At 41.9% G+C, this 13,292-nt stretch overlaps 1 protein-coding gene across 2 annotated transcripts in view; it reads left to right on the top strand.

Moving 5' to 3' along the window:
• The window catches only part of tmem132e (transmembrane protein 132E), a 343,793-nt gene that overhangs the window by 318,805 nt on the left and 11,696 nt on the right, over nt 1–13,292 (top strand). For both annotated transcript variants that reach the window (XM_056396861.1, XM_056396860.1), the window contains exon 7: nt 4,412–4,691. In XM_056396861.1, the coding sequence (XP_056252836.1) occupies nt 4,412–4,691 (280 nt within the window). The remainder of the gene's footprint in view (nt 1–4,411; nt 4,692–13,292) is intronic.

Genomic DNA, 13,292 nt, shown 5'->3' with positions numbered 1-13,292 from the left:
ACACAGCCAGGCCAGAGGAATACATTTCTCTGAAGGTGAATCTTTTCACTGTCTTTTTGACAGTCATTTGGATTTACAGAGAGCGTGTAATTTTCATTACTTTTCCCTGTAGTTGTTTGTGGAAGCAGGAAACTGCGGACAAAGATGGCTCTCATCATACTTGATAGTGCCACATGCAGGTTATTGAGGCTGCTGATCCACTGACCACTAGGGACTGTGAGTCTTTGTGTTTTCAGTGTGCCGCAGGACTTGGTGCTATTTAAACATGAAATATGCTGTGTTTTTACAACAAAAAGTAATTACCACTTTAATTTCAGGCCTAAGCTTAATTACCAAATAACTCAATAACGTGGGCTGTAGTCATTAGTAGCATGCAGCTTGCACTGTTACCCTCTGTTTGAAAGGAAAATCAAACAAATACAGGCCAAGCAGTGCAAACAAAAGCAGTTCCTGCTCATGTATTTATGCACATCTTAATTGATTCATTCATTATTTGTTTTGTTTTGAAAATAGCCTACGTCTCATCTCATGGGTACCTGTATTGGTTGTCAAAGTGTCAGTGCTGATAGTCCATGTTGGTCACGCTTATCACTTAATGGATTCACATACAGGCACGTGTTGTTTTCAGATATTTCACACGTTAAATGTAAGACATCACACATGAAAACATCAGCTTCTCTTGTGGACAAAACCCTCCTAACGCAAGGTCCTGTTTGCTCGGTTGCCATAGAAATGTAGACGTTTCCATGAACCTGATCACCTGTAGGACTTCTCGTCTATGTTGGCTTAAAAGTTGAGCGTGACAGTTTGTTTCTTGACCTTGAAATCTCACACATGGGCATGTACAACATTTCACATGTAATGTTATCTTACTCATGGTCATAAATAGTGTTAGCTGGTGTTCACATTTGGAGATGGCATGAAAATTGATCACATTTTGGCTTCTTTAAGACTCAAACCCAAAGTTCAGGAATTTAGGATTTAAATTAAACTACTTTGTGACTTGCAAAATAGCGACCTGGACATGTGCCATTTACAAAACGTGACCATTGCCAACAGCTGCCTGCGAGACTGGGGCAAACTCTATTGTGCCAAGACGCTGCGGAGGGAGAGATTAGACAGACAGCGACAGGATTTATGAAAAATCATCTTAAAGCATCACTGGCTTGAGACAGCAGGTTGTATTTGTCTCAACCTTGGTCTTGTTTGTTTACAGTCATTATAAAGTGCTGCGATAATGAATTAAATGTTGTTTTCAAAGGCCTCACAAAGCACTGTAAATAACACCTTAAACCAAGACGGAGAATAACAACTCGGTGCAGCTGATTAGTCGTCTGGAAGACACTCCAGTAACACCAAATCATGATGATTATCTGCATCAGAATCTGCTAAAGCTGCTTTATTTTGTGATTATTAGACTGAATTGTTGTCTTTTCACTAACCCCTCTCAATCCTCCTCATCACTCACTGCTTATTTTCCTCCTCTCACAAGCGTACTGATTCTCCTTTACACGACCTCTAACCTCCCACACTCTTTCCCTCGCTTCCTTAACTCTTTTATTTTCCTTCCTGTTGCAGTCTCTCCATCCTACATTCCCTCACTTCTGCGAAGTGACACATTCTGAACCTTCATGCGCAGCAAGGTCTCTTGGCCTGCAGTGGGCCTTTGCTACAGTGCAGCAGAATTGCTCACTGGCTGCATTATCCAGTAACATGCTCTAAAAAAGGAAAGAAAGTGTAATCGGGCGGGCAGCTCGTGTGCACTGAAGCTTCAGCTTGTACGGTTGTATCAGAGACTCTAATAAGAACAGACAATATTCTTCTGGGGGAGAAAATATATCAACCTTATTTTCAGGTACAGACTTGGGAAGGTAAACTTTTACTGACCTGAGCCAGGAGTTGCCAAACTCCTTGACAGAGACAGAGGGAGTCTTACTGTCTCACTGGGTTTTTCTCTACCTTAACTGAATGAGTAACTGAGTGTGCAGTCTCAGCGTCTGCTGTGGAGTTAACTCGCTTACCTTCTAAGTACCACATCCGCTACGTGTCCTGAAGCTGCACTGTCAGTCTCCAACACACAGAAGAAAGTCAAGATGACGTCCAGTGCCGGAGATCCAATGAGAACTGGAAGAAAAGTGTCTCATTGCTGACATCACCTTTAGGTTCCAGTTTCCCAATTCCCAATGGAAAAACATCAGGCAGTTGCTTTTGAATAGGAGTCCTGTTTTGGGGTTATTTAAAGGATACTCCAGACACACAAGAGACAGATTCAAAAAGAAAAAAGTTAGTGCAACAAAGGCCAACATATCATGACTTTCCCCTAATATCCCTAATAAAGCTGGATCCAGCATTTCTCAGCAAGAAGCATCTTTCTTATTAAACCAGCCCCCACCTGCTAAACAGCCACGCCTTTCCACCTCCACACCTCTAGTGTGCATCGGCTTCCGGTTAATTTTAGAATCCATTTTAAAATTTTAGTGCTGACTTTTACATGGCGAGGCTCCACGGTGCATTATTAAACTTCTACACCTCCACTCCACTAGCTGGACTCTTAGATCCTCTACCAGGGGTGGAACATCAGATTCGTCTTCAGGCCCGCGGGCGATCGTGCCTTCCAGTCGGCGGCTCTTCAGCTTTAGAATAGCCTTCCATTAAGCCTGCGGTCCGTGGACAGAGTGTGTGGACTACTTTAAAAAGCTGCTAAAAAGCCATTTGTTCAGACAGGCCTTTAAGTAGCATGTGGCACCCTGTGCTTTAATCTGACATCCTTAATCTATTTCCCTTTATACATTTTAATAACAATAAACTTTGCTCGCTTGCTAGTGTGCAGCGCAAGACCTTCTGTCATAGATTTAAAGTCTCAAAGTCCAGCCAGAGATGACCCTGTTGACGTCAACACGGGTTACACTTTCATACTTCTAAACGTTCCAACCCATATGCAAGATTATTGTTACCTGCGAATGGTTAAATTGCTACAGTAAAGCCGGATTGTGTTGCTACAAGCTATCTTCTTTGCGTCGTTACCGTTTTCCTGACTGTTTGTACTAATGTAATCCGCTGTTGCTCTAACTAATGCAGTCAGGCCCTCGCTCTCCATGTCCGTGAGTCCTACCTGTAAAGTCAGTCATTTTCCTTTGCATTGAATTCATAATGGCTCCAACACATTGTTAGAAAATCACACAGCGACTGTGAAAGTGCTTTACATTTTTAATTCATTTTCCAAGCAACAAAACGCAACCAACCGTAGACGCAGAAGTGAAAAGTCCATGACCCGAGCTTAATCGGAGAGAAAGAGGTTCATGAGGTGAAGTTAAAGTTGCTCGATTGAACAGCTACAATCAGGTACCTCCAATGACCCGTGAGAGCCTTATGGGAGGCCCTTTTAGTCCTAAACATCCTATAACCTGCCAGTGCAAAGTCATAGGCAGAGCAGAGTGCTGAAGTATTGGTGGGAATGATGAGGTGTGGAGAGGCAGTGTGCTAAGATGAATTAATAATCAAACCCATTAGGTGGGACAGGGTTGAAAGGTACGCTCAATGATGCATTTCACTGTTGAGAGAGTGTATTCTAAGCGGCCATGAGACCTCAGTGACAGAAGTGCTTAGCCTAATAATCGGACCTGTTCCCCGAGTCAATGGGTGGGATATATACTTTGTCGGTGGCTGACAGCCCCGCTGCCTTCCCTGAATCTCAAGTTGTTCAGATAGTTAAGTCAAAGCAAAGATTAAGCAGAGGAGAGCTTTTTAAGGAGAAACTGGCAGACTGTCAAACCTGCTGAGGGAAGTTGGGTACCTCATACATCTCGCTGTAGAGCAGATTGCACTCGGCGGGGGATGCACCTGGCATGTTTAACCCCGCTGCCCAGGGCTCCTGTGAAATAAGAAGGGCACCGGTCCAAAACTCTGCTTTTTGGTGCTTATCTCCTTCCCTGCTGGCATGGAGGACATTTTGCTCATCGCCGCTACATCAGAACAGATAATGTGATGGATTTGTGTGGAGCTGTGCCAGGTTTCTCATCAGTTTTATGATGTCAATTTTTTAAAAAGAGTAGAGACCCTTAAGAACAGAAGGCACAAATTCAGATGTAGAATCGTGCCACTGTGTTGAGCATAATTGAACAGCAGCTGCTCAGTTTGAAGAAGTTATGATTGCTGATGGCTTTTGCTTCTTGAGGTTTTTATCAGTGGTTTTCAATCTTGTGGGTGGCCAGTTCCAAACACACTGTGCCAAATCCTGCGTACTGAGTTTAGCCTCTCATGTTTTTTATCTCAGTTGCCACACCTGGCTAAAATTGGTACCCACAGTTTTCATGAGTGCTTTAGGATAGCTCCTGCTACTGTTGCTATCTTTGCCGCCAGTTAGATCAATGTTTAATGCATTTTCTTTCTTTCTTTCTTTCTTTCGCCCAAGGAGCACCAGAGACAGCGACGCAGACGACGAAGATGACGAGCGCCGGGTGAGCCGAGGCTGCACGCTGCAGTACCAGCGGGCCCTGGTCAAGGTGCTGACCCAGTTCCACACCACCTCCACAGAGGGAACCGATCAAGTCATCACCATGCTGGGACCCGACTGGCAGGTGGACGTCACTGACCTGGTCCAGGACTCCCTGAAGGTGGCCGACCCCAGGATAGCGGAGTTGGTGGACAGGACTATCCTGGTGGGCCTGGAGCTGGGATCCACCACGCTGAAGGTAAATTCACCTCCTTTTTACGTGTCAGTGCTGACATTTCACATAAATCAGGAGTGAAAAATGAAGTGTCTAGCAGATGACGAATGATGCGTCGGAGTGAGGAGCATGAAAGTAGGCGCGGTGCTCTCCACAGCCACCACACACAAAGTGAGTTTTAGAGATGAGGGAGTAAGATTTCAAACTTAGAGCTCATTACTCTTTCTGAGTTTGCAGCAGCTGTTGGAGGCTGAAGGAAGCTGATTCCTCTGAAGACTGTCAATGCATTACTTCAAGGATAATGCCCATTTAGATTGTAGTTCTGGTCATCATTTCTATTTGTTATGATAACATCGCACTCATTAAAATATATATGCTGATGTTTAGGGAGACTATGACAACACTACAGCAGCGTCCGACAGGGTGAGGAAACATGAGCAGCCAGGCAGTCGGGCAGGCTGTAAACAAACCAACAGTTTATCCAGATTATCTAAAGAGAGCACACCTGAAATGTCCGTAATAATCCCTCATTACTCAGAAGACAAGTCGATAAGACGTGATGAATGTTGCAGCACACGGTGTGGGTAGTAATTTTACCGTTTATCTCCATTTTCTTTTTCAGATAAGTTTAGCTAACTGGGGGGATTGTCTGATGGTTCGATTGTTTGTGGTCCTTGCGCCGTTTAATTTAGCAATTAACTCGGTCTTGTCTAATCTATGAACATTACACTGGAATTGTAATGAACAAGATTCATCCTTGAGGTTTACACAGTATTTTCACAATCATGCCTCGATTTTTATCCTCTTTCTTTTTCGTCTGCATCTATTCGACAGCAAAAAAAACCTTGACTCTCTGTGAGTGGATGCCACTGTTGATGTCCTCTTCTCTCAAGCAAAAGAGCTGCCTGACAGAAAGTGCACATAAATGCATCAGACGAGACAGGGTCAGAAGTCCTTATAAGGGAAACTGCAAAAGTTATGACTCCTGCGCAGTGATTTACCGACGCTTCACATGGTCATTTATGAGGACGGAGGGAACTAACGGTTGGTGAGAGTTTTGATCACCGTGAAAGATCACAGTTTCAGCCTGTCGGGAGAAAGAATAGTCGCCTGATGGATGTGTCTGATGATGGAGAAATAGGGAGGAAAGATATAAGTCGCCAATCCATCATTTTAAATGAGCAATGGATCATCTGTAATCTGCTGAAGGGTATGAATAATTATACATCAATTTACCACCAGACGTAACTTGCCACATTGGCTCATAGCAATTGTGAATATGTAAATAAATAAATAAATGAATAGAAATGATTACATCCCTCAAACAACTTTAAAAAAAAGGATTGATTTGGAACAACATGCTAGAGCCGGTCTGGAGATGTTAGATTACTCAAAACTAATGTGGTTGGATTGCTGTGATGTAGAAATAAATAAACGGGTCAGTTGGCCGCCACGCTTCCTTTCTACACGACGATCACCTTGTCAGACATCATTTAACTATTATCAGTATGAGAGGGAACAGACATTTGTCCTGTGTGGTCGTTTTCGTTGGAGGACTTGTTGCATCTAGCAGAGGTTGAGGTATTTCACTGGGTAAGTGAAAAAGCTGGTGCTTCTAGATGAAAAGTCAGAGGATCACTAAAGTTTTTATTATTCACCCTCTAAACATCACGAATGTCTGTACGTAATTTCATACGACCCATCCAGTTGTTGTTGAGATTTTTCCGTCTGGTGGTGGAACGACGGCCACGCTGCCACGCTGCCAACATGACTGGTAAACTTAGAGGACAATTTACGTTGCATCTTTTCTGCAGGTGTGACTGAGTGATGAAAGTGCAGGGCAACTTTAAAAAATAACAAACAAACATTAGAAACAAAACACCACAAAGGAAACAGAATTGAGATCTCTGAGGACTCACTTTTCGTTCACACACGGGTGTCTGATGGCTCACGAAACTCAAATTACAAAGGCGTTAAAAGATCCTGTTGAGAGCATATTTTACATTGAACGGAGATATTGTTATGCTGATTTTGTGAAAATGAACAGTATATATCTCAACAATGGTCCTCGATCAGTCTGTTGGAGGATTTGAATTAGTCTTTGGGTTTGGGAGACTCAAATTGTCCACCAGCTCATGAATATGAATGAAGAGAAGAAGCTTTTGTCCACTAAGTGCAATATCCCAGACATTCCATTTTCTTTGTTTTTGGAAGGAGGGTTGATGATTATTGCATGAATAAAAGTATTGCTATGTTGAATTACACAGGTCTGCTTAATGGGAAGACTCAAAGGTGAAAATATGTGAGGTTTGGAGGTTAAACTATTACAAGAGAAGGTCTTAATTATGCCACAGAAAGAAATGTTTATACGCTGCGATTACGGGGCAGAATCGTGACTTTCAAAGAATTCACCAAACCTGGTGGGAGTCGGGCATTTAATCCAGAGGATTACTGAACAATAGCTGCTTCTCAAAGTGAAAAGCCAGAGTTGGACAAAATTCACTGTTAGTCCTCGGAGCCGAGATTATTTCATTAATAGCTGCAAGCGTGCAATCATCTTCCAAAGTCTAATCTATAGAATCTTTCCTCTCACAGGAAAATGAAAGTGCAATGTTCACTCTTTGCCGGGTAAACACTGTGAAATGTATCTCAACAATGTGATCCCAGGTTCAATGTTAATTTCACTGTGTGATTTAAATGGAAGGAAAAAAGACAGGAGCTGGAGGTTAGTGTAGTGAATGTGCAGCACGGCAAGTTCCTCCAACAACACAGGCCCATCTCAATTTTAAAATTCAGTAATCTATACCACGGTCAAGCTGCTCAAATATAATCTTTATGTATTTTTTGAAGTAGACATATGTAATCTATGAAACAGTATGAGTGAGGCGATAATAAATGCATTGAAATGTTCAGGTTCATTTGCACGAAATGATAAATTCAACATCCAACTCTTCCATGTATTGAAATATTCAGGTATATAGATGCTGCTCTCATGTTACATATGTATAGATCTAACATCAAAAAGCATGCCTGTTTTTTCTGTTAATACACTCAGGACGTTGCTCCTACAAGCATATATCTGAAAACACGTACATGAACATATCATTTCATGCATCTGTGAACAAAGTCCCACATCGCCGCCTCTTTCCCAAGGTGTCAGAAGCAGGAGAGCGGCGACTCATGGCCGCGGACATTGGTCACATTTCATCCCTCCTCTTTCTCTGCGTTCTTTGATCTGTCCAATTAAGTTAATAATGTCCCCCAACAAAGTCATTTTATTGGAGTGGCTATGAGGAGCAACGGGCCGACTGCTCTGTTGCAAGTGTCTGTAGCTGTCGAGGGAACCCTTCGCCTGGCAGGGGGTGCGGAGCTTTACTCTGCAGCTGCGGCACCCACTCTGCTCCGCGACGTGGGAAGCTCTGTAATTGCCTGAAAGTTTACAGGACGGTAAAAGTTGAAAGCGAGGGTCATGTTTTCATTTTTCACTGCATTTCAAGAGGTATTACATTTGTATTTCATCAGTTCATCCTCTTGGAAGAGAAGCACTTTGTCTTTTGTGCAAACAAGCATAAAGAGGCACGATACATCTCAGTGCTCGTCAATGTTAATTACACTGATGGAAAGCATAATGAAAAATGCCCCTCATTCGTACAAAACCAAGGCGAGAGCTTGTTGGACTCAAAGTGTAACCAGACGAAATTGATCTGTCACTTAATTTCACAAAAATGGATCAAGGTTCAATTTGCTAAAACCCTCTCTTCTGAATCGTGAGTTGTGTTTTGTTGGGAGTTGTCTTTATTGAAGTCATACATGAGTACTGTCTGACCTTGTTATCTGTGTGTGCTACTTAATCCATTTTAGCAGACAACAAAGAGTTACACAACAACCAGGGACAAACTTCAAGGTGATTTTTCTTATATTTTGAACCTGTGAATCAGGTTTATCATAGTCTATAAAAATTATTTTACTTTATTCACTGCTCTAAATTTACTCTATGCCCTAATTTTAACTTCTAAAATGAAGAAAATATATAATTTTACATGATGCACAAAGAACTCGTTTAACTATTTTTTATTTCTATATTTATTTCTCTCCAAATTTTTTATTTCATTTTTTTCTTTCTTATTTATACACCAGGGGAGTTCCCAGCCGGATGAAGCTGTTTGTATATTTCTTAAAAACAAAGATAAGACTACACCATGTGTCTTCTCACTTTGACAGTCCCAAGGGGCAGCAAGAAAAAAAAACGGTTTGAATTCAAGAAAAGAAAAAGTACTTTAATTGTGCGGGGTTCATATAATGTCACATTCTGTTTGGTGAGATTTCCCACCAGTCTCCCAATCAGACGCAGACATTATTTTTAGGCGTACAGTATAAATCTGCAGCGGCTGAATTAGTAGGAATGACATGGTTTAACTGCAGCTCAACTTCGTGATTTAGTGCCACTTTAATTTTTAACTTTTAAATTGCCTTCTGTAGATCCTCCTGCATTTTCACCTGTGTTGAAATAGGGCAATGCAAAGGTATTAATGACCTCTTCTCAAGGTCTCTTCAGAATGGAGCTCACTCATAACCGATATGTGTAATTTTCTGGGGAGGATGCTTCGTTGCCTGAAAGGTGCCTGGTTTTCCTCAGGTGTTTTTCTGCTACAGTAGAAAGTCTGAAATCTACAGCTTGCATGAATAAATCCTCCACTGATATTCTGTTGCACCATGCAAAAGTGTGATTTATTGAACACAAGGTTTGAGTACAGAAGCGCGGAGTGTGGTAGGGAGAAAATAATGTAGTGTGATGCAAGTAATATGCACTGGCATGAGTGAGCACTCAGCCACAGTTAGGGAAGAAACTCTGCCGGTCAGTGTCAATCTGCTGCTTGGACTCATCATTGATCCTCGGCTTCCTGTGAAGGCCACCAACACGACGGCATATATCCACAGCCGTACGCTCAGCGGTGACAGACAGAGCAGCTCCTAGCTGAAGAACATGTAATGTGTAACTGCTTTCGTGCTTCACTTCACTTCCTCCGCCTGCAGCACCGATGACAAATTCAACTGGGAGCTGGGCTCAAAGTAGCTCCACAACTGCAGCTGACCCCGCCGTGCTGGCAGAGACAAATGCAGATGACAGACATGGAACACATTCATCATTCATTACTCGGAGTAGTGAATCAATATTCACCCCAGACCGTTAAATTTGGTCAAAATAGCTCTGTTTACTTTCAGGCTGGAGGTTCTGGCTTTTCATATGTTAATTATCACCCACCAGCAGGAGTGGAGAAAAGAATTTGGAAGAAAAAGAAACAGACTTAGTCAAAGATTGTTTTTTTTTTTTTTTTTTTTCTTTTCTTTACTTTTCTTTCACCAGCGTTGACCCCGTCTAATTAGGACTTTAAATAAAGCCTGCCACAAGATTCAAATTGTTAATGAAATTGGTCTGCTGAACGTAACATGAAATAGCTTATTTGAACACTGTGTGAAAATATTTTCGGTCCATTGTGAAACTTTGGCGGTACTAATTAGACTGTAGGCGGTCCGCTGATGTGGCCCACGACACACTTGTGGTCACACTGCTAAAAGAATGTGTCCCAGACCACCTTCGAATGTGGTCGGATCTCAGTCAGTGAGTCTCAGAGCCACATGAGACACGTGTTAATGCCAGGGACGGACAGGACCATCGTGACCATCGAGGGGGGGGGGGGAGTAAGAGGATGATGTTAACCTCCTGCATGTTACACCTTTCCTCATCGTTCAAAAGAATTGACTTGGCCTCCTTCGCCCTCCGCAGGCCCCAGCAGAGACAACAGAGACAACAGAGACAACAGAGACAGCTGTAGTGTGCAGACAACTCGTGTTTTAGATTATTGGGAAAAGATAATCGACTAGAAGAAGTGATGAACAGTTAATGAAATGAAATACAGTAATACAATAAACTGAGAAGTACGTGCTGAAATGTATCAAGTATTACCAATCACTTGGAACTAATTGCATGAATTAAGACAAATATAGCATATAGCAAATGTAGCCATGACTCCTGCTCTAATTTGTCCTGACAAATAACATATTTTTAGCCATGCTAGCAGCGCAGCTAAAGGGGCGACAGTGTCAGTCTGTTGGTGCGATGCTTTGGTCCAGACTGAAATATCTCTACTGGATGGATTACCATGACATTTCGTACAGACGTTCATGGTCCCAAGTGATTGAACCGTAATGACTTTGCTGATCCTGTGGTTCACATCTGTGGTTTTTAGTGAAATGTCTCAACAAATGTTGGATTGCTGGAACATTAATGTTTCCATCAGGATGATTTAGTGATCCTTCATTTTATCCATCTAGCACCTCCATTAGGTGAATGCTATATCTGTGCACTACTTTGGTTTATGACCAGATACTCCAGCAGTGTATTTCTCCACCAACGGACACGAATATAATCCAACCACAATATCCTGTTTGCTCAGTAAGGAGTCAAGAACTTTATCTAATTACTACGCTGATGTCATCACAATCATTAAAACCACCCAAACATACTGGATTCAACACGTCCCAGAGGGATCTGTGGGGGTTTTCCACAGACATTGTGGGAAACTTAGCAAATCAGTAACTGTGGTAAAAGTAAATGAGGCAATCGGAGGAAAACTAAAAACCAAATTTCTGCACTTCATCACCAAATACACCCTGGAATACTTCACAAACATCACAAATTGATAGCAGCCGGGGAGAAAATCTTTCTCCTGGGTTTTCATTTTTTTATGTGACAAATCTCGTTTGAAGCTTAATTTCCCTCTGCAAGTGCCAGCAGTTCTCTCCCCCTAATATCATTTTAAAAACAGATGACTGTGCCAATAGAATATATAATAAGCTCTGACCATTGTTTGTCTCTGTCAGGGCTCTCCTCATCCCAAGTTCCATAGACTGACTTATCATTCTGTAATCGCGACTGAAGCATCTACAACTCATATTTGTGCTGATTAATAAACAGCTTTAAAGCTGAGAGTCACATCCCACAAGTATTTTTAGCTTTTAAACTATTCAAATTCATATGTGATTAAACAGAAAATTAACAAAAACTTTATTTCATCTGCACATAAGAAAAGTACGAACAGAATTGTTCAAGTGAAACAATCCTCTGTAACTTAAATTTAAGAGGAATTAAGAGATAATTGGTGCTACAAGATGTGGTGTGATCATGAAGATAATTTTGTAATCACAGGTAGCAGTGCAGCCTATTTTCACCTGTAGTACATTGTGAAATGGGTAAGTCGAGGGAAACTGAAGTTTTTGCCTCTCATCTGAAAAGGCTTCTTCTCAGATCTGAAGAACCCTTTTGGATCTGGGTTACCGACACAGTTCACAGACTTAAATTAGGCCAGATTGCTGGGTGCAATTCTGCATCGCTGCAGCACGTTGAGATCTTCAACCGACGGAGGTCAGTTAATGGACGGTTTGATAATGGAACGAAGAGTCCAGACTGGAGCATGTCCCCTTTTTAACATCACTGTGCTTTTGTACTGATAAGAGCACCATGGCTCAGGCAGTTGAGTGGGAGGAATCTCACAGCAATCTAATAACCTTGCGAGGCGGCTGGATTTCTCTCACAAGCCGGAATCCATCTCGACAGGCTCCAAACTATTTGCTTGTGGCTGAACCACAGGGGTTTGGACCAATCAGCATCCTATGAGGGAGGAGCTACGGTCAGCTATGGAGAAGCGACTGTTCTGATATCCATTTTGATGCCCACCTTTTCCTTACAATAACAGCAAGAATGATACACCAACATGCTAACTAGCTTTTCAAAGCTCTTCAGAGTCGTGTTTCCTCTCGGGCGCTCCCCCCTACTACGTCATGTGATAGACAGATGGTTCGTCCAATCACCTGCCAAGTATTTTTTGAACACGTCTGCCCCTCTCCAAACAGTTTCCAACAAAGTCTTCCCAGATGGTTCTGTGTAACAAACCATCTGGCGCATCAGATTAGCAATCTAGCGTCATAAGGCGATATGCACCCTTTGAACTTGCACATAATATGCAGGAATGAATCGTGACTCATTCTGTGTGCACTTCTAATATTTGCTTTGAAAGTCTTGTTCCTCCACATTCGAGCCTCTTTTTATATTTTGGCAACTGTAGGTGGGAACTGCAATGAGACATCTATAAATATCACTGGGTACCAGTCTTGTCCCAAAATGAGTGCTTGCCTTTTTACTGATTTAAAATATGTTTTTTTTTATTATTATTATTATTTCACGTTTCTATTATGCGTCTATAATTGTGCCTGTTTTATTTTGAAAAATTAAAAAGGTTGTGTTTAGGTAGATTTGGAGTAAGTATAACATGCATTAAACGGGTTAATGTGATTTTTGAGGAGCTGTTTGCCAACTCAAGCAATAAAAATAGCAGAGGCTGGGGGAGGCTCAGGCATTGATACCAAACTTGCACCGCAGCACCTGATTTGTGGTGACAAAGTGATTTTTCTTAAATATCCCTGAAATTGGATACATGACAGCTGAGGAAGAAATGCCTACACAATATATGTTTCCAGCATGGATCATAACCCCGAACAAGATTAGTTTCTGTGATTACATTTTTAGTTTATACAATCAGTGCACAATGTGGCGAATCATGTTCTGAC

This window comes from Seriola aureovittata, chromosome 15 (assembly GCF_021018895.1).
Source record: "Seriola aureovittata isolate HTS-2021-v1 ecotype China chromosome 15, ASM2101889v1, whole genome shotgun sequence".
In the NCBI taxonomy this organism is placed as follows: Eukaryota; Metazoa; Chordata; class Actinopteri; order Carangiformes; family Carangidae; genus Seriola; species Seriola aureovittata.
This window is presented reverse-complemented; position numbering and strand designations above follow the sequence as displayed.